We start from the raw sequence: 23,365 nt of genomic DNA on the forward strand, positions 1-23,365 counted from the left end.
AGTGAGGAATATTGAGAGACCCACAGCCCGCTGAGACTACAGAACCTTGGCTTTGAGCAGGAGCAGATTATCCAATAGGCAAGATAAGCACGGTGCTTACCTTGCTTACCAGATCATCTGTAGTGAACCATTTCACATTTTTTCACCACATCAAATATTCTGCTTCTAGGTATAGCTGGCACCTGTCTCTCCCCCACCACAGCACCTTCCTACAAAATCAAAGCCTCTTTTTCAAATTTACAGTCCTTGACAGGGGTGGATGACTCAGTAAGCAAGGTAAACACAAGCTTACTTACTAATCGATAGTGAACAATTTCACAGGTTTAAGCACCACGATTACCTGCCTGTTGGACAGTCCACCCCTGCCTTTCCCACTTTCCTCAGGAAATCCAGAGGAGAGGCAGTGAGGGGCCTAAGCAGGAGGGACTGATCTTTAGCAGGTAGTGCCCTCAGGTGAGGTGGGAATAATCAGTTGCCAGTCAAGTTGATTCTGACTCATGGAGACCCCATGTGTGTCAGAGTGGGAATAATGGTCCCCGGACTTCAGACTGCCAACGTTTTCATTAGTAGTCGAGCCTGTAACCTTTTGCACCATCCATGGGACTCTGTGTATCAAAAGAAAGAGCCAAAAAGAGAAACCTGCTAGCCTTTGTCCTGCTGGGTCTGCTTTATTCTGTAGCCCATCACTGATGTCATCACACTGCCCTGAGGAGGCCAAGTGCCTCCTCTGGTTTGAACCTCTTTCTTCTCCCTCCAGAAACGGGCTTTGCGGTCACAGCCATCTCACGTACGCCGGGGGTGACCTACAGCGAATCATTTGACTTACAGTGCATCATCAAACCTCATTACCCGGCCCGGGTCCCTGTGTCAGTGACGTGGCGGTTCCAGCCAGTGGGCACCGTGGAGTTCCATGACCTGGTGACGTTCACTCGGGATGGAGGGGTCCAGTGGGGAGACAGGTCCTCCAGCTTCCGAACCCGAACTGCCATCGAGAAAGCTGAATCCAGCAACAACGTGCGCCTGAGCATTAGCCGAGCCAGTGACACGGAGGCGGGCAAGTACCAGTGTGTGGCAGAACTGTGGCGGAAGAACTACAACAACACCTGGACACGGCTGGCGGAAAGAACCTCCAACTTGCTAGAGATCAGGGTGCTGCAGCCAGGTGAGTGCTGTGGGCTCAGGGTCGCTCTGGGATCTGTAGGCCCGTGCACTTATGCTGGGTGATAAAATCTGCGGAGAGAAGAAAGTGCATGTATCCAGCTTCCGGAGTTGCTTTTTATTTTGAGAAATTTCAAGTCTGTAGGAAATTGCAAGAATTAGTTGTACAGTGAACCCTGTCCTTAACGACCAATGGTTAACATCTTATCACATATGTTTTCTCCCTTTGTGTGTATTTTTGTTGTTGTTGTTGAACCTTTCGAGAATAAGGTGCAGACATCAATGACCAAAACCAAAACTCAGTGCTGTTGAGTTGATTCCAACTCATGGTGACCCCATAGGGTTTCCAAGGCTGTCAATCTCTACGGAAGCAGACTGCTACATCTTTCTCCTGCGGAGCCGCTGGTGATTTCGAACTGCCGACCTCTCAGTTAGCAGTCAAGCACTTTAATCACTGCACCACCCGGGCTCCATGACATCAGTGATGCTTCCCCTAAACACTGCAGTCTGTAGCTCCTAAGAACAAGGATGTTCTCTTACTAACTACAATATTATCATCATACTCTGGCAAGTTAACATTATTACAGTACCATTGGAGCCCTGGTGGCACAGTCGTTAAGAGCTCGGCTGCTAACCAAAAGGTCGGCAGTTCGAATCCACCAGCCACTCCTTGGAAACCCTGTGGAGCAGTTCTGCTCTGTCCTGCAGGGTTGCTATGAGTTGGAATCAATTCGATGGCAACAGGTTTTTTATAGTACCATCGGAGGTGCAAATGATTAAGTGCTCAGATACTAGCTGAAAGAGTGGCAGTTTTGAACCATCCCGGAGGTGCCTTGGAAGACAGCCCCAGCGATCTGCTTCCGAAAGGTCACAGCCTCGAACTCTATGGAGTGCAGTTCTGCTCTGCACACCTGGGGTCGCCATGAGTCAGAATCGACTGGAGGGCAACTGACAACTACGTAGTACTATTACCTGTATTTTCCTAGTTGTCCGGAATATTGTCCTTTATACTTTTTTTTTTTCCCTCCCAAATCAGGATCCAATCAGGAATTACACATTACATTTAGTTGTCATATCTTTGAGACGTCTTCAGCCTAGAGTAATCCCGCAGCCTACGTGTGTATCGTGTGTACATGTGCATGTGTGTGCGTTAATGTTAAGACATGGAATTGATATTTGTAAGTGTCCCAGCCGGTTTCTCTTTACTTAACCTCATCTACTATAATCCTCACAACAATTATGCCAAAGAGTCATTATTGTTCCCTATTTACAGACAGGGAAACTCAGAGAGGAGAGGGCACGTAATAGGCACTTAGCAAACACCTGCTCTGCACTAGGTGCTTAGGGTCGGGTACTTTATTGGAATTTCACAGTAGCCCTAGGAGAGGCTAAGTGACTTGCCCAAGGTCACATAGCTAATAAATGGGATAACCCTTGTCTGCCTTTTCCCAATGCTATTTTCTTGACCCAGGCCCTGCCCAGGTGTTCTGAGCTTGAGTTTCCTCTTCCCATTGAGGCTTAGTCCCTCTCAGAGCAGTTGATAATGCATTGTTAGCCTTCAATACAAAAACGGAGATAAGGATGCACTAATTTTGTCAGCATAAGTCACTGGGGTTTTCTGCCAACACTCACCTTCATCAGGCTCTTCCCCTAACACAGGTGAGCTGTTAAGTTCATGCTGCCCTTGCAGCCTTCTGTGTCTCCTGCTGGGTTGGAAGCTGATGGAGGGTGGAGCCCGGGCCACACACAGAAGAGAGGAGGTACAACACAATGAATAGTGTGGGTTGGGTGGGAGGTAACTTTGCAGACTCTTTTCTGACTCTCTGACCCACCCACTTTGCGAAGATGGTTTGACCGCCTTGCCAAAAAGCTTTCTGCCCTCTAACAGCCATGGTTAGTGCCCAACCTTGTCTTGACCATCTCAGGGTTGCAACGTTGTTTTCCGCAATGTAGAGTTAAATGAAGATAATTGCTGAGTTTATCCTTCACCTCTTCTAACTCCACAACAGAAGTCCTGTTCTGGACCAGAGTTTGGAATAGGTGAGCTGTGAGTGTAAATAATGACTCTGTTCCCTTGGCCAGTTAGAGCCCGAACCTGAACTGACAGGATGCTCAGGGAAGAGACTGGTGTGGTTAAGTGGATTTTCAGGTTAATTGATGGGTAAGCAGAGACCCCATTTTGTGTGAACCCTTGTTGTGAAAAATGCTGAGGGTACCCACTTGCCTGCCTCATTGAGTGGAACATAATGGTTGTAATTGCACCTTTTTGTTGCTTCCTCTGACCAACAAGGTCAGCATTCCGAGCCGCAGTGCCAGTCACATGGGTTTGCCACTGTAGAAGGCAGAAGAAGCACTGACCCCAAGACCTTGCCTGACGTTGCCTTTTTCAGAAAACCCCTGATCTTTGTTTCTGTTACTATTTAGAATCCAAGACGGGGGAGTCTAGTGGATGAATAAGGAATTAGTTCATTGATGGTTCTGGTTATTTGGATTCTGGTTAATTTATGGTATTACTAAAGGGGAAAGGGACAAAATATATTCAGTTCGTCTTGGGTGCTGGGCTTTATTCTTCATAGTTTACTTACGATTTCTTTTTAAATTCATGCAGTAATCTAATGGTATAGAGTTCATATCCCCTTTTTGCTAATGAGGAAACCAGGCTGAGTGGTTAGGAGCCTTGACTGAGGCAAACCAGCTAGTTAAGTAGAAAAAGAGATTGGAGCCCAGGTCTCTCCGAAGTGCATATGTCTACATTTTCAGTTATACCATATTGTTGCCTCGTGGGTAGAAAGAGTAACTGGAGAGTTGGGACACCCAAGATCTGCTCTGAGGACTGTCTTTTTTTTTTTTTTTTTGAATTGTGCTTTCGATGAAGGTTTACAGAGCAAATTAGTTTCTCATTAAACAGCTAATACACATACTGTTTTGTGACATCGGTTGCCAACCCCACAACATGTTGACACTCTCCCCTTCTCAACCTCGGGTTTCCCGTTACCAGCTTCCCTGTCCCCTCCTGCCGTCTCATCTTTGCCTCGGGGCTGGTGTGCCCATTTAGTCTCATTTTGTTTTATGGGTCTGTCCAATCTTTGGCTGAAGGGTGAATCTCAGGAATGACTGCACTACTGAGTTAAAAGGGTGTCCGGGGACCACACTCTCGGTGTTTCTCCCGTCTCTGTCAGACCAGTAAATCTGGTCTTTTGTGTGTGTCTGTGTGTGTATGAGAGTTAAATTTTGTTCTACATTTTTCTCCAGCTCTGCCTGGAACCCTCTACTGTGATCCCCGCCAGAGCAGTCGGTGGTGGTAGCCGGGCACCATCTACTTGTGCTGGACTCAGTCTGGTGAAAGCTGTGGTAGTTGTGATGAGGACTGTCCTCTGTGGCCTAAAATGAGGCGTTTCTGTTTATATTTTCACTGTAAAGTGGGAGCTTCCAGTTGTTGGCACAGGAGAGTTACAAGAAACACTGTCAGCGGGCTGTTATGAGACCTCTCTTAAAGGTGTGGCAGTAATGCATATCCAGGGCCCTCTGGGGTGAAGTAGGTGCTTGAGGCTGCCCCTGTGGCTCCCAGGGAGTGGCTGAGGCACAGTGAGAGTGCATCCCCTTAAGTGTTACTATCTCGCCTTTATTAAATATTTATGTATTTAGCACTTAATATTTTCCAAAGAGCTTCATGCCTGTTTTTACTCTTTTTCATACACACTGTGGTTGGTACTGGTGCTTTTATCTGGGGGAAGCAGAAGTGGAAAAATACATCTCTTGAGGGCTGACTACATGCTGGAGGCTGTACTAGACACTAGGTGTAGGTTATCTCATCTAATCTTCACTGCAGCCTGGGGAGGAAGGTATGGTCTTCCCATTTTATAAATGGAGTAACAGGCTCAGAGAGGGTCTGACTAGCTAAAGTCAGATAAATAATGAGTGGGGAGGTTGGGATTTGAACCAAGTCTGCCTTATTAAAAAGCAATTAGAGTGAGCAAAAGGGAGATGTTGGCCTTTTTTAAGGCCACGTAATCAGAAATTATTCTTTCTGTGTGCAGTTCGTGGCCTCACTTATGGAAGAGGTTTCTCTTTGTAGACAGCTGATGTAGAGGACTCTCAGCATGGTCTTATCTTGTCGGTAGTAGTAGTAGTATTTATTGAGTACTTTCTGCATGCCCATTCCCATCCTGAATGCTTTAATACAATGGCGCAGTGGTTAAGAGCTTGGCTGCTAACTGAAAGGTTGGCAGTTCGAGCCCACCAGCTGCTCCATGGAAGAAAAATGTGGCAGTCTGCTTCCATACAGATTAACCAAAAAAAAAAAAAAAAACCCAAACCCTTTGCTGCCCAGTTGATTTCGACTCATAGCGATCCTATAGGACAGAGTAGAACTGCCCCATAGGGTTTTCAAGGAGCAGCTGGTGAATTCAAACTGCCGACGTTTTGGTTAGCAGCTGTAGCTTTTAAGCAATGTGCCACCTAAAAATTACAACCTTGGCAACCCTAGGGGTCAGTTCTACTCTGCCCATAGGGTTTCTGTGAGTTGGAATTGGCTTAATGGGCGACAGTTTGGTTTTGGTTTTGATTTACTTAACTCTTAATCCATGCAACACCATGAGGGACACTGTTTCACCCTACTTTACAGGTGAGGACACTGAGGCAGAAGTTAAATAAATTGCTCAAGGATCCATGGCAAGTGGCAGAGCCAGCATTCAAATCCAGGCAGGCAGTTGGGCTCCAGAGTCCAAGCTCTTAATTATTATATTACAGTGTTCTCCAGATAATTACTTGTTTTTCTTCTCAGCAATCTTTTTTGGTACACGCACTTTTATTTAGTCTGTCATCTTTCTGGTATCCTGACCCCTTTTAAAAAAACCAAAACCCAAAACCCACTGCTGTCGAATCCATTCCAACTATAGTGACCCTGTAGGACAGAGTAGAACTGCCCTGTAGGGTTTTCAAGATGGATTTGAACTCGACCTTTTGGTTAGCAGCCGAGTTCTTAACCAGTATGCCACCAGGACCCCTTTTAGCAAATCTTAAATTTGTGTTTTGGAAGAAGAGGGTCACAAGTGGAAGTTCATTGAGACACAGTTTGCTAATTGTGTTGGGGCTTAATTTGTGTCTCTTCTGTCTCCTTTTTCTTGTAACTTCTCCCACAAAATGGCTGTAAGTCTTGAGGACACCAGAGCACAAAGCCAGTGCCGGCTTCTTTCTCCTCTGTTTGTACACCTTGCCCCTCCAAACGTGGATTCACTGTTATTTTCCATAGGAATAGCCCCTATCCACCCCCTTTTTTTTTTTTTTTAACGAATGTTTTTAACTCTAACAGAATCAAATAGAAACCCAGGGACTGTTGACTCGCCCACACTGGCCCATTTATCATCAGCCTTCCGCTGCTGTGATGTCATCTGTGCTCTGTGCCCCAGACCAGTCCCTGCCTGGGCTACCTGCTGACCCTGACCACTCAGTGGACATTGCCTTCATCAGAAACACCTCTGGTTGGCTCGCACACCAGACTTGCTGTGGATCTGTTATTGACCGTTCATTCTGTGTGCATGCTTCCCATTCTCTCTGCACACTTCCCTAAGGAAATCTTGTAGGAACGTCGTCACTTGCATTTTGTTGTTGATTTAGCTTAGTCTTACTCCCATTGATTGTGTGGTGTGACCCCCAAGGGGCACTTTGGCCAGACTTTAAGCCAGTCCAACCTATTCGATTTTTAGTTCTTAATCAGTTCGTTCCCCTTTTATTTTTATTTTTTTGCTTTTTCAATTTTGAAGCGTTGTTGCTTCCCTCTGATTTTATTTAGCACCCAGACCACCCTCCAATTACATTTCCCTAAATACAGAGGCAATAAGGAAAATGTCAGCACTCATTTTTCCAAATGTTTACAGCCATCACTTGGTCTGGCTATTAAATATCTCATATTAAAATTGACAAAGCAATGAATAAGCTTCCAGAAGGACAGCCTCCGGTGGTAGAAAGCCGACTTGTCAGAGGTTGTATTCTGCTGGGATTTCACTGATAGGTAGGCAGGATGAATATTTTATACCCTCTAGATGTGGCCAAATCAGTTTTCTTCTATTTCTTATTGCTGACCTGGCAGATTGGGAGAGTGTAGGGCTTTTTCTTTGACATTTGTGAATCCAGGGCATGTGAACGCTGACTCTCCCTGTCACAGGCCAGCAGGTGGACTGGCTGCCTTACCCCTTCTGCTGGCTTTCAGGAGAACCTTGAGTTCTCCTTTCCTCCATCCGCTGTGGCTTCTGCCTGCTCTCTGCTCAAAGATGGCTTATGAGCACAAGAGCCCTCATAGGAGTCCCCAGCCCTCCCCCTTCTCCTGAAGCCTTGTTGTCATGGTGACACCAGGTATGTCTGTTACTGGAGTCAATGAGCAGGGTTACTGCCCTGTCTGCAGACAGGTGAGACAGGGCAGGGTGTGTCTCGGTTACCCCGAATTACCTGTTCCCACCTCATCCTAACTGTTGCCCTTTTTCCCTTGTCCCACCTCCCTGTCCCTTCTGCAAACATGTTTTAACACCTCCTCTGTGCAGGTGTCTGGGCTGGGCGCTAAGGTGCAGAGATGGATGTGTTGCAGGTCCTGCCTGGAGGGCTGTCTGAAGGAGGAAGTGGGGCTGGGAGCAGAGAAGTGTGGTAAAGGGTTACAGGTGTGGTGGCAGAGCCAAGCACAAGGAGGTATGGACTACAGGCATTAGGAGGGAATAGGGCTGGGGTGGGGGGAGGAGGAGGAATAGGGCATTTCAGCACCGAGAAGAGGGTGAATAATGGAAGACGGGAAGGGAAGAAGCAGTGTGTTTATTTCGATGTGACGGAAGCATGGGGTCTGGGAGGGGTTCACACCCAGGGCGGTGGGCAGTAGCCAGCAGAGCCCCTTGTGTACACAGAAGCCTGGGGAGTCACCATGTTGTTGCTGTTAGTTGCTGTTGAGCCGATGCCAACTCACGGTGACCTTGTGTGTAACAGAATGAGACATTGCCCAGTCCTGTACTGTCTCCATGACCACTGGCGTGTTTGGGTCCGTGGTTGTGGCTATCGCGTCAGTCCATGTCATGGAGGATTTCCCTCATTTTCACTGATCCTCTGCTTTACCAAACGTGATGTCCTTTTTAAGCAATTGGTCGTTCCTGATGATGTTTCCAAAGTAAGTTGAATTCTTGCCATCCTCACTGCTAAGGAACATTCTGGTTGTATTTTTTCGTGGACACCACAGTTCCAACGCATCAGTTCTTCTGATCCTCGTTTTTCATTGTCCAGCTTTCACATGCATGTAAGTAATGGTTAAAAGCAGGGACTCTCGGAGCCAGACGGTCTGGGTCTGAATCCCACCCAGCTCAGTGACACTTATTAGATACTTATTAGCTGTGTGACCTTGGGCAAGTGTCTTTATCTATAAAATTGGGGGTAATAATGGCATCTATTCCTTTCATAGAGTTAGTGAGGACCAAATAGTAAATATTTGTAAAGTGCTTAGAATAGGGCTTAGCACATAGAAAGCGCTATATAAAAGTTTGTTGTATAAATAAGAATTCCCTAAGCTGAGGAAGTAGGACTTTTTTTTTTCCTGCAGACCTCTCAGATCATATACTCCTTTTTTATAACAATTGTGATATTCCCTTAACTACTCTGAAATGAAATTCATAGACAATACACCTCCACACTTAATTGTAAAAAAACTGATATAATGGCCTAATTGTAGAATAAAAGGAATTTTTAGAAAGTAGTTCATAATAAAATCATGTATTCAACATGTAAGTGCTGTGCAACAGCTACACTAGAGGTATAATAACAGAGTCTGAGGCGACAGCTAGCGGACACGCTGCAGATGCTGCCACGGCCATGCAGACTCGTAACTGCACACTGCTGTGTCAGGAACTTGGGTGCCACAAGCAGCAATGCCATCCAAGAGAATTTTCCAAATTCCAGAATAAATCTTGCTGCAATTCTGAACAAAACAAAGTCTTGCCCAATTTACATGGCATATATTAAAACCATGTTTTAAAAAATCTGTTTATATAGGAATATGAAATTAGGTTTCTGGGCTTGGATAATTATAAAGACTTTCCGCCCAGTGACTGCCATTTGAAAGTCATACAGAATGCAAGGCAGAGTTTTGTTGCATGGAGCTGCCCCAGATATGGCTTTATATCTGTGCTTAGCTCTAGTCCATTAAATACACTCCTCTATCCTCACTCAGGAATCCCTAGTGGTGTAAGCAATTAATGCGCTCAGCTGCTAATGGAAAGGTTGAAGGTTCGAGTCCACCCAGAGGTGCCTTGGAAGAAAGGCCTGGCAGTCTACTTCCAGAAAATCAGTCATTGAAAACCCTGTGGAACACAGTTCTACTCTCACACACAAGGGGTCACCACGAGTTGGAATCAGCTTCAAGGCAGCTCTTTTACTGGATTCCCCCCTCAATGTGACAACCAAAGTTCTGCCCTCGAATTTCTAACATGCTCCTGTTTGCAGTTCAGGAAGCTCTCGCTGGCTGTGGCTGAAGCTGAAGGTAGTGGGACTCATATGGAGACTGATTATAAAAGCCTGAAAAAGAGATTATTCGGGGCTGAGACAGGGCATGACCGTGGGGAGAGAGGCGAGCAGGGAGCCAAAGAATGTTAAGGCTGCAGAGATTCCACAGTGTAGTAACTGGCTGACTGGCTGGTGCCATTGCACCTCCTCCCGGAGAATGGGGAGGCCTTCATCGGCAGTTTCTTACATCCTTTCGCAGTCTCTTGCCTTACCTGCTTCCTTCGATTTAAAAAATCTCTCCTGTCCAAGCCACAGGCCGCCCCCCCCCCCAACATCTTTGTCATAAACAGTGGATCTGGTGAGAGCCAGAACTCGACAAGACTGCCTTGTTTTTCTGCCTTTGACAGAGTGCAGTCTTACCACATTTCTGTTGCTCGTTTTAGTGGAAAATATTTGCGTTTTCCTTCTCTGACAGGTTTCTGCCTTACACAGGTTCTGGGTTTTGCAGGTTTTACTGTATCTTTAATTGGTGCAAATGATTAATGCACTCAGCTGCTAACCAGAGGTTGGCAGTTGGACTCCACTCAGAGGCATCTCGAAAGAAAGACCTGACAATCTATTTCCAAAACCCCAGCCATTGAAAACTCTACAGAGCACAGTTCTACTCTGTCACACATGGAGTCTCCATGAGTTGAAATTGACTTCATGACAACTGGTTTATCTTAAATGAAGAATAATGTCTTGTTTCTCTCCCTCTAAGGACCCCTGGTGGTGTAGTGGTCAAGTGCTCAGCTGCTAACCAAAAGGTCAGCAGTTCAAACCTACCAGCTGCTCCTTGGGAGAAAGATGTGGCAGTATGCTTCCGTAAAGATTTAGGGCTTTGAAAACCTTATGGGGCAGTTCTGCTCTACCCTGCAGTTGTCGCCGTGAGTTGGAATGGACTCCATGGCAGTGGATTTGGTTTGATTCCCTCTCTGTACTCTCTCACTGCCACTACCCCTCCTCACTTCTACCCTCTGGTTTCTGCTTTCACCACTAACAGAACTGTTGTCCCCAGAGTTACCAGTGGCCTCACGCCAGTGGTTTCCCAAGCTTCAAAGTGCCTCAGGCTTACCCGGAGGGCTTGTGAAATGTAGGTTACTGGGCCCCACCTGCAGCATTTCTGTTTCACTAGCCCCTAACAAATGCCCAGGTGGCACTGATGCTGCGAGCCACGGATCACACCCTGAGAGTCACTGGTGGTCAGGATCAAGTGCAAACTCCAGGCCCTTCGCAAGCTGGCTAAAGCTAATCATCTTAACTTCATTCACCACACCTGAACTCTTGCTTTTCCCTGAAAGATGACACAGAGACAACCTTGATTTTGCTCACCTGCCCCTCTGCCTGGGGTACCATTTCACTCTCCTCCTATCCAGGGGCAAGGACAAGAAGGCAGGAGGGGAGAGGAAAGCTGGTAAAAGGGAACCAAAGTTTGAGAAGGGGAGAGTGTTGATATGTCCTGGGGTTAGCAACCAACGTCACAAAATAATATGTGTATTAATTGTTTAATGAGAAATTAATTTGCTCTGTAAACCTTCATCTAAAGCACAATTAAAAAAAAAAATCACCTATATAAGACCAAGGGCCATTGCCATTGAGTCAATTCCAACTCATAGTGACCCTATAGGACAGAGCAGAATTGCCCCATAGGGTTTCCAAGGAGTGGCTGCTGGATTTGAAATGCCAGCCTTTTTGGTTAGCAGCTGAACTCTTAACCACTACCCCACCAGGGCTAAATACCAGACAGTCAGCAATTACTTTACAACAAAGATGCGAATATAAGGGGGCAGGAAGACTACGTTGACAGAAATGGAACAACCAGAGTGGAAATAATGAGAATGTTCATGAGAATGTTGTGAAGAATGTAACCAGTGTCAGCGAACAACTTTGTGTAGAAATTGTTGGATACGAATCTAAACTGCTGTGTAAACTTCACCGAAAACACAGCAATGTATTATTTTTAGAAAAACTCTTCCATGTTTTGATCAGAGGCCCAGGGAGGAAGGGCCACACCCTCAGCCAGGGCGCAGCCTCAGCTCTAGGTGTCCCAAGGTGCAAGAAGGCACTCGCTGGCCTGAGCCCAAGCCTCCTCTTGAAGGTAGGGCATCCCCCAGAAGCCTCTCTTCACCTTTATTCCTGCCTCTCCTTGGATTCTTTCCTCCTCTTGGTGATTTCACTGTTGGGGATTAGCCAAGTCTCAGTCCCTAGCGTCTTTTCGTTCACTCTGTGTTTATTGCCGTTGATATCCATTCAATCACCCAGCCAAGCACAGGACTTCTCAGGCCTTAATGCACACAGATCACCTGGGGATCTCGTTGAAATGCAGATTCTCATTCTCTAGGTCTGGGGTGGGGTGTGAGAGTCTGCCTTTCTAACGAGCTCCCAGGTGGTGCCCTGCTGCTTTTCCATAGACAGCACTTTTAGTAGCCAGATGGCTACTTACTGTACAGTTCGCCATCTAATGGTGAGCCTTGAACTTGGGACAGGACACAGAAACCAAAAGGGAATGGGAATAGCTAGACTGTATTGAGCGTTCACTATATGCCAGACTCTGTGCTATAAACATTTTCTGTAGATTATGACCTTTGATCTTTCCAACACTCCTATGAGATAGACACTACTAGCGTTCTCATTTTACAGATGAAAACATCTATGGTCACTAAGGGGGCTGGGTTGTCCTCTTTCTAAGGAGGAAGGTGACACTGCCCAGAGCAGTATTGTGGCAGAAGCCTCTAAGTGCTTCCTAATTAGAGGAGGAGGCTCTGGTTTCCCTTGGGCTTCTCGACAGGTCCTCCCTGCCCTTGAGATGTGGGAGAAAATTCAGAGCTAGAATAGGAACTGACCCCTTGTCCACCTATCAGACATGTTCTAAATTCCAAAAATGCCTTTTTCAAGCTACTCAACACTTCACAATATTTTGACATGGAAAGAAAAAAAAAATGGAAGCGCTTTGAAACATTCCTCTTCCTTGGATTTTTGCTCTCAGACCATGTGACTGAATTGAAGTTGAGTCATAGGATTCCAGTTTAACATATGCAGTTACTATAGCAATTGAGGTTTCCTTAGTAACAGTTGCAAAAAATAATCTGGCCCCAATTAATAATACATTTTAAAGCCCTTTCTACTCTACCCCGAACAACCCAATTTTTTTTTGGCCAAGAACCAGATAATTCAGGTGGTGTTGTTTGCACTGATACAGATATCATTTGCATGCCGGTGAATTGGGTTGGAAAGGAATGAAAGGGAGCTGGTTGTTTCAAGTATTACAGGAATCTGATCGGAAAAGTCGCCTGGCAAGCTAATGGGAATCTGGTTTCCAGAGCTTAGGAGGCTCATGCTAAACCCTGCCCTGGATTCTGAGTGTGCTCTGAAGGGCTTTCTGCTTTTGAGGGAGGAAGGCAGAAGACTGGGCTTGTGAACAAAAGAGATGAGACCAGGAGGGTGGGGCCCTGGGACATGGGATTCTTCACAAATGGATGCTTGGTGTGTTCTCGATGGTTTGAGAAGGTCCGTAGGCATGTGAAGGAGCCCTGGTGCGTGCAGTGGTTAAGTGCTCAGCTGCTAACCATAAGGTTGGCAGTTCAAACCCACCAGCCACTCCATGGGAGAAGATGTGGCAGTCTGCTTCTGTAAAGATTACAGCCTTAGAAACTCTATGGGGCAGTTCTCCTCTGCCTATAAGGTTGCTATGAGCAAGAACCGACTGGGCAGCAGTGGGTTTTGTAGGCATGTGAACTCAGCATTCTTGGAGTAAGAGAATACTGCCTGATTTACCACCAGGAGAGGAGTCCTTCCGAGCTGCTTTGGCTGTAACAGTGTTAAGTATCTGGACCTGCCACACTTTAGTCTGCTAACTCCTCTCAGCCATTCGAAACACTTGTCATGTGTTTCCAGCGGGGTCAAGTGACAGTCTGTGGCTTTCAAAAGTTCCGATTGACTTGGTACGTGGGACTCAATCCTGACTGTTGTCTTTCTACACCAAGCTCACCAAGTGAGCCAGCCAAGGCTGGTAGAAGAGGCCCAGGGTCCCAGCCATTCGGGTCAGCCCAGTGTCTGGAGCAGTTCTTCGTCCTGAAGTCCTGCCCTGGCCTTAAGAACACAAACTTGCCGGGCAGGAGGCGCTGGAGGCTAAGCTGCCCTGCCCCTCCCCTCTGGGCACCAGCCTGGTGGGTGGGGGAGCCCATGTACTCTCCCTGTGTAGTCTGCTCCTTGGCCTGAGTTTCTTTCACCCCAGGCTAGTGACTCGATCCCCATGCCTGAAAAGCTAAGCGTAAAGAGAGGAGTGGAGACGGAATGATAGTTTTACTATCAGTTCCCTGAAAGGAATTTATAATTGTTTTTTTTACCCCCCCCACCAGCAAGGAGGAGAGTGCGTAGGGGAAAGCAAAGCCAAGTATGATAATGATGGAGTGGGTGAGATCTCAAATTATCTTCATAAGATAGATTTCATGAGACCTTGGCTTCTTGCCACCTTAGCAGTGAACAGTCATTATTTAGCAGGTAGGGTAGCACTCCTGAGGTGGCCGTCTCTTCTGTTTCTGGAGCAGGATGGCCAGGGGAAGAGGAGATTTTTGGAGTTGGCTCTGTTTTGTCCCATCGCTTGTCATCTTCTCAGCCTTCTTCCTCTCACTTCCCCTAGGACTCCACCCCAGCATCCCCTAGTTACCTACTACTATATTTCTCCAGTGGGGCTTTGGTGGTTCAGTGGTAGAATTCTCACCTTCAGTGCAGGAGACCCGGGTTCAATTCCAGGCCAATGCCGTAATGTGAAACCACCACCCATCTATCAGTGGAGGCTTGTGTGTTGTGATGCTAAACAGATTTCATTGGCTTCTAGACTAAGAGAGACTAGGAAAAAAGGCCTGATGATCTACTTCCAAAAAGCAGCCAATGAAAACCTGTGAGTTTAAACGGTCCGATCCACAACTGATCGTGGGGATGGCACAGGTCCAGATAGCATTTTGTTTCCTTGTGCATGGGGTTGCCATGAGTTGGGAGCCAACTTGGTAGCAGCTAACAACCACCACATATTTCTTCAATCCTCTGTCAGTCACTCATCCTCTCATTCACTTACCTACTCACGCACATGTTTCAGCAAACATTGATCGAGCACCTTAACACTGTGCTAGGCTCAGAGGGTGTGGTAAGAGTACGTTTACTAGGAAATACGCTCCGTTGGGGCTGGTGCTTTGTCTTATTCTCTTTTTTTTTAATTATTTTTAAAGTAATATTAATTTAAATAATTTTAAAATTATTATTTAAATAAAGGTTTACTGAGCAAATTAGTTTCTCATTAAACAATTAATGTACACACTGTTTTGTGACATTGGTTGCAAACCCTACAGCATGTCAACACCCTCCCCCTCTTGACCTTGGGTTCCCCATTACCAGCTTTCCTGTCCCCTCCTGCCTTCTCGTCCCTGCCCCGGGCTGGTGTGTGTCTTACTCGTTATGGTATCCCCTGCACGTAGCATCATGTCGGGCACAGAAGAGGCACTTCGTAAATATTGGCTGATTGAATTAGAAAAAATCTTGGTCTCCACCCTTGGGGAGCTTACAGTCCAGGGTGGAAGAGAAAGGTAAGGACCACAGCCTGGCGAGCAGATGAAGATACATAGAGGCTGCTGAGGAAAACACAGGGCAGGAGCTTTGAGCCCAGTGGGGTGGGAGCAAGGTGTGGGGACTAAAGGGTGAATAGAGGGAAAGGGCGGTGAGGGGAGATGGCAGAGAGGACAGCAAAGGCGAGGACCAAGGTCTGAAGGAGAAACGTCATGGGGGTGGGTAGAGAAGGGAGTCATGGGAAATGAGTGTAGAGAGTTGTTTGAGGTCCAGATCCTAGGGGGACTTTGTACTATGAAAAGGAATATCTTTCTGTATATTCTCTAGGCTTTTGGGAGCCATTAAACATTTTTAAGCAGGAAAATGATGCGGGTCAGGTTTGTGTTTTAGCTGTGTTACCTGTAGGCCATGTGGTGGCAGAGACAGTGGGCAGGAAATAGGGGAGGAAAGGTGAGGGCCTCAGCTGGGGTGCAGCAGGAGACAGAGGAGGGATGCTCGGAGTAAAAACAGCTCCCTGCTGCTCACCTCACCCCGAGGCATGTTTCGGAGGAAACCTGTTAGTGTTAAGCCCTCTCAGATTGTGCTGGGCAGAACCAGGCTCAAGAGTCTGGAGGTGGGGCTTGGGAAGGGCCACATGTCCAGGAGTGTGCAGTCCGTCTGCTGAGTTTCCCACTTTACTTCTTAGTGACAAAGCTGCAGGTGAGCAAGTCTAAGCGGACCCTCACCCTGGTGGAGAACAGGCCCATTCAGCTGAACTGCTCCGTCAAGTCCCAGACCAGCCAGAACTCCCACTTTGCCGTGCTCTGGTATGTACACAAGCCCTCGGACGCCGACGGCAAGCTCATCCTGAAAACCACGCACAACTCTGCCTTTGAGTACGGCACCTACGCCGAGGAGGAGGGCCTGCGCGGGCGGCTCCAGTTCGAGAGGCATGTGTCCGGGGGCCTGTTCAGTCTCACTGTCCAGAGAGCTGAGGTTAGTGACAGCGGCAGCTACTACTGCCACGTGGAGGAGTGGCTGCTGAGCCCCAACTATGCCTGGTACAAGCTAGCGGAGGAGGTTTCCGGGCGCACAGAAGTCACGGTGAAGCAGCCAGGTAAGAACTGAGGGTGCAGCCATCATGGGCCAGGGGGTTTGGTGCAGAGACTGCCAAGGGCCAGGCGGGCTTTGTAAGGTCTACACTGCATGTGGATGCAGGTACATGCACCATCATCCTAGCGCACTATGGGTCTTTCCACTTTACCTGGGCTTGGTCCTGATGCTGGCGGCAAACTCACGAGCATCCTGGACTCTGCTCCTATGTCCAGCATCTTCTCCAAGAAGGAGGCCTGAGAGGGCAGCTGTGGTCAGCAAGATGCAGCAAAGCAGGACCAGCAGCAGCTCTTGAGTCTCCTGGGTTTCCAGTTTGCGCCCTGGTCCTCAGGCTGGCACCAGCTCAGCTCCACACCCATGATTCTTGTCTAGGAGCTTTCTGTCTCTGCTTCCGCCTTCTTCCTTATCTCCCATCCCCAGTAAGGGCAAGCCCTTCCTGTCTCCCCAAACTGAATCACCTCTCCAGTGCCCTCTGAGATCCCCGTGGGTGCAGCCCTTACTCTGCTGTCTGAAAGATAGCACCCATCCTTTGCCAGGACATTCCAGGGAAGGAGGAACTTACAACCCCAGAGGCCTTAGTTCCACTTTTGTGAAGCCCTCATTGTTGATAGCTCCCCCTTGTGATGGTGAAGACTGTGTGTTGGCTGGGCCATGATTTGCAGTGTTTTGGTAGTCATATACTGTTGTGATCACTTCCCTGTTTAGATTTGGTATGTGATCACCCCTATGATGGGATATGCTGTGAGTAGTCAATCAGTTGAAAGGGAGTGTTCTTGGGCCTGTGGACTGCATTGAATATAAATGGACTTTCTGGCAAGGCCTGGGGTTTTTTGCTTGTTCTGGATCCTACATCTGGCTCCTATTTGTCTGACCTCCGATTCTTGGGACTTGAGCTAGCAGCTTACCTGCCATCTTGCCTGCCAGTCTTGGGATTCGTCAATCTTTGCAGCCTGTGAGAAAGAGCCCTGCTCTTTGACCTGCCGATCTTGGGTTCACCAGCCCCTGCAGCTACGTGAATCAGGACGTGTATCCTGACCCACGAATTTAGGATGTTCTAGCTTCTACAACTGCATGAGCCATTTCCTTGATATAAATCTATCTATATATATATTTATACACTTTACTGGTTTTGCTTTTCTAGAGAACCCAGCCTAAGACACCCCTTATGTGAAAAGTGCTCACGTCCCTGTAATTTCCCTCTCAGGTTTTAGATGTGCCCCGGACCATCCCAAGATAAGTTTAGGTCATCTCCTTTCTAATATGTAAAGGGTGCTATGTGCCTGTCTCTCGCCCTTTCTCCTTCTTAAAGAGCTCAGTTCTTTTAGCATCTCCTTGCATAACGCAGCCTTAAGTGTCCTGTCTTCACTCTTGCAGGCCCTATGCTTTGTTGTTGTCACTGCCTGCCCTTCCAGTTGACCGTGGGGGCACTGTGTGACCATCCAAGTCCCATCTCCTTTGCTTACATTGTCCACTCTGCCTGGAAGGTACCTCTCCTGCTGCTTCTCCCCTACCTGGCTCACCTGTCTTCACCCCTTCCCCATATATACTAGATGTCCCCCAGCATCATCTCCAAGAAGCTCTTCCTGACTTCCCCCATATCACTAGGGGTCCTTATAAAACACAGTTGCAGAATTGTCTGCTTGTGTTCTTTCTCCACTGTGCTGTGACACCACAAGCACTTGAGTCTTCAGCTGCTGGCATGGCATCCTTGAAAGATCATGGTTGAATGAATGGATAAATGGTTGCTTTCCTTCTAATGAATAAATTCTTTCATAAGGATCAGGACAAAGGTGGTTCCTACGAGGCAGAGGTTAAAGATGTCCCAGATGTCCAACTTTTCCAAATTGCTGTCCCGTTCCTTCATCTCTGACACCAACTATTCCTCCTCCCCTCGGTAGTCTACATCTCATCTTTAGGTTTGGTAATTCACTGCACTGTCTCTCAGAAATCATGAACCGTATCAAGGAAATGGCTCCACGTGGTTGTGGAGGCTAGCAAGTTCCAAATCCATGGGTCAAGTACAAATTTTTCCTGACTCATATGGCCCCAGGGACTGACGAACCCAAATCGGCAGGCCAGGTGACAGGCTACTGGCTCATGGGGCTGCGGAAGCTGGTGAATCCTGGAATCAGCAGGTCAGATGGCAGGCCGCTGGCTCAGGGCCCAGAACCAGAGGTCAAATAGTGACAAACCAGACACGGGACTCAGATGCAGAGAGAGCCCCACCAGAGCACCCACACATATGCAATGGATGCAGGCCACACCCCAGGAAAGGGCCTGACTTGAGTAAGGGTGGGACTTGAGTCATGTCCTCCTGCGAGGCTCCAAGAACACCCCATACTAATTCTGTCTCATTGACACAAAGAAGTTAGGATTTATAACACATGAAATGGAAGATAAATAGGATAATTACATCAGATCACAAAATGGAGGATGGCCACACAGTACTCCACACAATACTGGGAATCATGGTCCAGCTAAACCGACACACAAACCCAACCATCACAGGTTCCATATACCTTATTTGCATAGTGCCTCTCACTGAGTCACAAAGACTATGTCTAGAAGGACCATATTAAGTAAATCATTGCACCACACCTTGAACACCCTAGGACCTTTGTACTTGCTGTTCCCTCACTCTAGAACATGTTGATCAGAGGTCCTCATTTATTTTGCTCTTCCTTTGAGAGGTGTTTCTTGATCATCTTAACTGAAATACTCACTAGTCACCATGTAAGGGGTCCTAGTGGTGCAATAGTTAAGAATTTGGCTACTAACAGAAAGATGAATGCACTGGTAGTTAGCTCCAAGGGAGAAAAGACCTGGTGATCTGCTCCTGCGAAGATTACAGCCTAGAAAACTCTATGGGGCAGGATTATATAGGGTCGCTGTGAGTCAGAATCAACTCGATGGCACCCGACACCAACAGCACCCTATATCCCCTTTTCCCATCTGCGTATCACTACTTGGTATTAGATTTGTATATTTATTCATTCGTTTTTCCTGTTGGTCTTTTCCACTAGAATTTAAGCTCCATGAGTGAGTACGGGGACTTTGTTGTCTTCACCACTGTATCCTCACTGGAGCCCTGGTGGCGCAGTGGTTAAGAGCTCAGCTGCTAACCAAAAGGTCAGCAGTTCGAATCTACAAGCCGGCCCTTGGAAACCCTGTAGGGCAGTTCTACTCTGTTCTGTAGGGCCGCTGTGAGTCGGAGTTGACCTGATGGCAACGGGTTTGGGTTTTGTGTGTGTGTGCGCGCGCGTGCGCGCGCGTGTATCCTCACTTCTTGTCTCTCAGGAGGCCTCAATAAATATTCATTCAGAAATCAGATGAAGCCAGACACGGCCCTCCATGTGTGGCCTGGCCCATGCTGAGTGCAGTGGGCCTGCTCCCCTGCTTTTTCCGGGAATGCCATGTTTCTAAACCCACCCCAGCGCAAGGGTTCTCAGGTGACGTTTGTGCGAAGCCTTCTGCCGGTGCACCACAAAGGAAGCTCTGGTCTCCAGTGGTTCCTGTGGCCATTTCCAGTGGCCAATCCTGACTTGCGGCAAGTCCTTGGAGCTTTTAGAAACTGAAGGTTGTCATTATACCCACAAGTGTTCTTTTTGGTTCCTGTTCTTCCTCTCTGTTTTCGTTTCCAATTATTTTCTCTCCCGGAAGAAAATGATGCCCTCCACCCCTGTTGTTCCTCATTAGTCATCTCTTGTCCTTTCCCTTTCCTCATTTGTGCCAAAACGAATAGATTCCTAAAAAAAAAAAAACGAAAAACCAAACCCATTGCTGTGAAGTCGATTCCGACTCCTAGCAACCCCGTGTGTTACAGAGTACAACTGCTCCATAGGGCTTTCTTGGCTGTAATTTTCACAGAATTAGCAGATTTCCAGGGCTTTTTTCCATGGGGCCACTGGGTAGGTTTAAACTGTCAACTTTCAGGTTAGTAGCCCGGAGCAAACCATTTGCACCACCCAGAGACCTTGGTGGATTCTTAAATTTATCAAGGGGATTTCTTCATCTATAGTCTTACATTAAGCTAACCGGAACAACACAAAAAGACTGTTAAAAGATGCTTGTCAAAACACGTTTAGTGAAATCTCTGTTTGTGGTAAGTATTAACACTCTCAACAGAAAACTCACAGGACACTGATTCAGACAACACATTTCTCATTTTTAGTTGAGAGTTTCGGTTTGTGTATTTTTTGTTTTGGAATTTTTGGGGTTTTTTTTTTCCATACGTTAAGCCCCCCCCCCTCTTTTTTTTCCTATATAAGAGTTTTTGGAAAATACAAAAAAACAGAGAAGAAAGTAACTTTTTACCCCAGAGATAACCAGAGGTAACATCATCCCCCTCCCCTCTCCCTCCCCCCCACCTCCCTCTCTACCTCCCTCACTTTACCTCCTCTCTGAGTCCAGCTATATACATTAGAGAGATAGAGAGAGAGAGAGAGATTGATTGACTGATTGATTTTGGAGCCCTGGTGGTATGGTGGTTAAGAGCTCAGCTACTAACAAAAAGACCAGCAGTTCAAATCCACCAGCCACTCCTTGGAAACCCTCCAGGGCAGTTGCACTCTGTCCTGTAGGGTCGCTATGAGTTGTAATCCACGTGACGGCACGGCACACAATAACAACATGATGCATTTGAGGGAAATTGGTTATTTAAACTGTATTTTCTGTTTTTTTTTTCTTAGACCTTTTAATTACAAAGGTAATCATATGGATTGTAAAACATACAGACAGTATTGAAGCGTAGAAAGTTAAAAAGTGAAAGAGAGTGCCCCCGGCCCCCTCAAATGTCACTCAGGGCTGTGTCTTTCCCGAGGCTCCTCTATGCATTTACAACTCCATAGCTTTTCCATCCTTCTGGTCCAAATAGTCTCATTAGGGGCCTTTTACGAAATTACCAATATGCCATCATCAATGGCATTTTTTAGCTGAAGGAGAATCTGTTTGGCTGAGTTTTCAGACCATCCACTTTCTTCAGTGTCAGTCTTTCATCAGTTTTGTTCCCACCCTGAGGGAGCCAGCATGGCTTGTTTGTTTGTTTTTAAAGGAAAGTAAGAACTGTAATTCTCAGGGCCTACTTCTGAGCATGTTAAACTGGGTTTCCTCTGCAGTTCTTTTGTGCACATTCTAGCCGTCATCTGGTCAGTTTGAAAAGTTGACTCTTAGTCTTGAGAGTAGTTCTCACCATGCCCCCACCACCTCACGTCCACCTCCCCTCCACCGGGGCCACCCCCACCAGTCAGCCACACGCCTCAGGGCCTGCTGTCATTTGGATGTGCAGTCACACACAGCTCATGCTTGTAGTCCTCTCAGCATCTGAACAGAGGCGGCTTGTGAAATGGGGACAGCTGTCACCATAACATCTAAGTCCTTGAAACCTAAGCATTCCAGACACATGATCAAGCAACTCAGAATGTTTTAGGGTGGTGCACCTGGGAAATGTTTCTGTTGGTTGAGCCTAGGCTGCTGTCCCTCTGTATTTGGAAGGTACCTGCTTATCCGTAGCACCAGTTTACTTGCACTTAGAAAGGATGTGTGTGCATGGGTTACTGTCTTCCTGTCGCTGACATCTCTTTCCTTGCTCTTCCAGACAGCCGCCTGAAGCTCAGCCAAGCCCAGGGCAACCTGTCTGTGCTGGAGACCCAGCAGGTGCAGCTAGAGTGCACAGTCTTGAACCGCACCAGCACAGCCTCCCAGCTCGTGGTGGAGTGGTTTGTGTGGAAACCCAACCAACCAGAGCAGGAGACAGTCGCTCGCCTGAGCCGTGAAGCCACCTTCCACTATGGAGAACAGGCAGCCAAGAACAACCTGAAGGGGCGGCTGCACTTGGAAAGCCCTTCCTTGGGCGTGTACCGGCTCTTCATCCAGAACGTGGCAGTGCAGGACAGCGGGACGTACAACTGCCGCGTGGAGGAGTGGCTGTCTAGCCCCAGCGGCATGTGGTATAAACGAGCAGAGGACACTTCTGGGCAGACAGCTGTCACAGTAATGCGACCAGGTGAGGGTTACTGTTCCCCAAGCCTCCGTCCCCTGCAGTGTTTCCACTTTAAGTGTAATATTTTATGCTCTGGATAAAACGACTGTTTATTAGTTAATAGTCCCTGGGTGGTACAGAAGGAGCCCTAGTGGCGCAGTGGTTAAGTGCTTGGCTGCTAACTGATAGGTTGGAGATTCCAACCCACCAGCAGCTCTTTGGGAGAAAGATGTGGCAGTCTGCTTCTGTAAATATTTACAGCCTTGGAAACCCTGTGGGGCAGTTCTCCTCTCTCCTATAGGGTCACCATGAGTCGGAATTGATTTGATGGCAATGGGTTTTAATGGGTTGGGTAGCACAATTAATGCACTTGGCTGCTAACCAAGAGGGTTGGAGGTTCAAGCCTACCCAGAAGCACCTCAGAAGAAGGCCCTGGCGATTTGAAAAAATCAGCCATTGAAAACCCTGTGGAGCAGAGTTCTGTTGTAACACATGCAAGATAACACGAGTCGGGATCAGCTTGACAGCACCTGGTGGTGGCGTTAATAAGTTATGTGCAGTTGATTCTATGAGCATTGACGTTATACATTTGTATTCAAAATGGTCTCTCTCTATTTTATTTTCTTGTGAATGGAAAAGTGCACATCTGGTTTTGGCCTAAGGTGACTGTTTAACTAGAGAAAAATCTGGCAATGAATTATTCCAGAGCATAGTACATTTTATTTTTAAACAATACATCCCAATTTGGACATGTGGTAGATATAACAAGAATCCTGAAACAATAGCCATGTGCTTCAAAAAATTAAGCTTTATTAATTGTGGATTTTCAGGGGAAAAGAACTGATTCGCATGCTTTCAATAGAAGAAAAAGAATCATCTGAAGCCTTCACTCTCACGTCCTAATAATTGTTACTGATGCTAATGACTGTTCTCTGTGGCCCTTTGCTTTTCTTCATTGTTTGTTGCTAACACGCCTAACTGCACGTAATTACTGTGTCTAATCGCAGCTATGCACGTGAAGACACAGTGAAAAGCCAAGGTGTATATGCAGGAGTCCCGCGTCCGTCCTTC

At 47.1% G+C, this 23,365-nt stretch overlaps 1 protein-coding gene across 1 annotated transcript in view; it reads left to right on the forward strand.

The window, feature by feature from the left end:
• The window catches only part of IGSF3 (immunoglobulin superfamily member 3), a 123,671-nt gene that overhangs the window by 90,371 nt on the left and 9,935 nt on the right, over positions 1 to 23,365 (forward strand). The window contains exons 6-8 of the mRNA XM_010589600.3: positions 758 to 1,162; positions 15,911 to 16,321; positions 21,911 to 22,318. Coding sequence (XP_010587902.1) covers positions 758 to 1,162; positions 15,911 to 16,321; positions 21,911 to 22,318 — 1,224 coding nt within the window. The remainder of the gene's footprint in view (positions 1 to 757; positions 1,163 to 15,910; positions 16,322 to 21,910; positions 22,319 to 23,365) is intronic.

Source organism: Loxodonta africana, chromosome 3 (genome assembly GCF_030014295.1).
Source record: "Loxodonta africana isolate mLoxAfr1 chromosome 3, mLoxAfr1.hap2, whole genome shotgun sequence".
Lineage (NCBI taxonomy): Eukaryota > Metazoa > Chordata > Mammalia > Proboscidea > Elephantidae > Loxodonta > Loxodonta africana.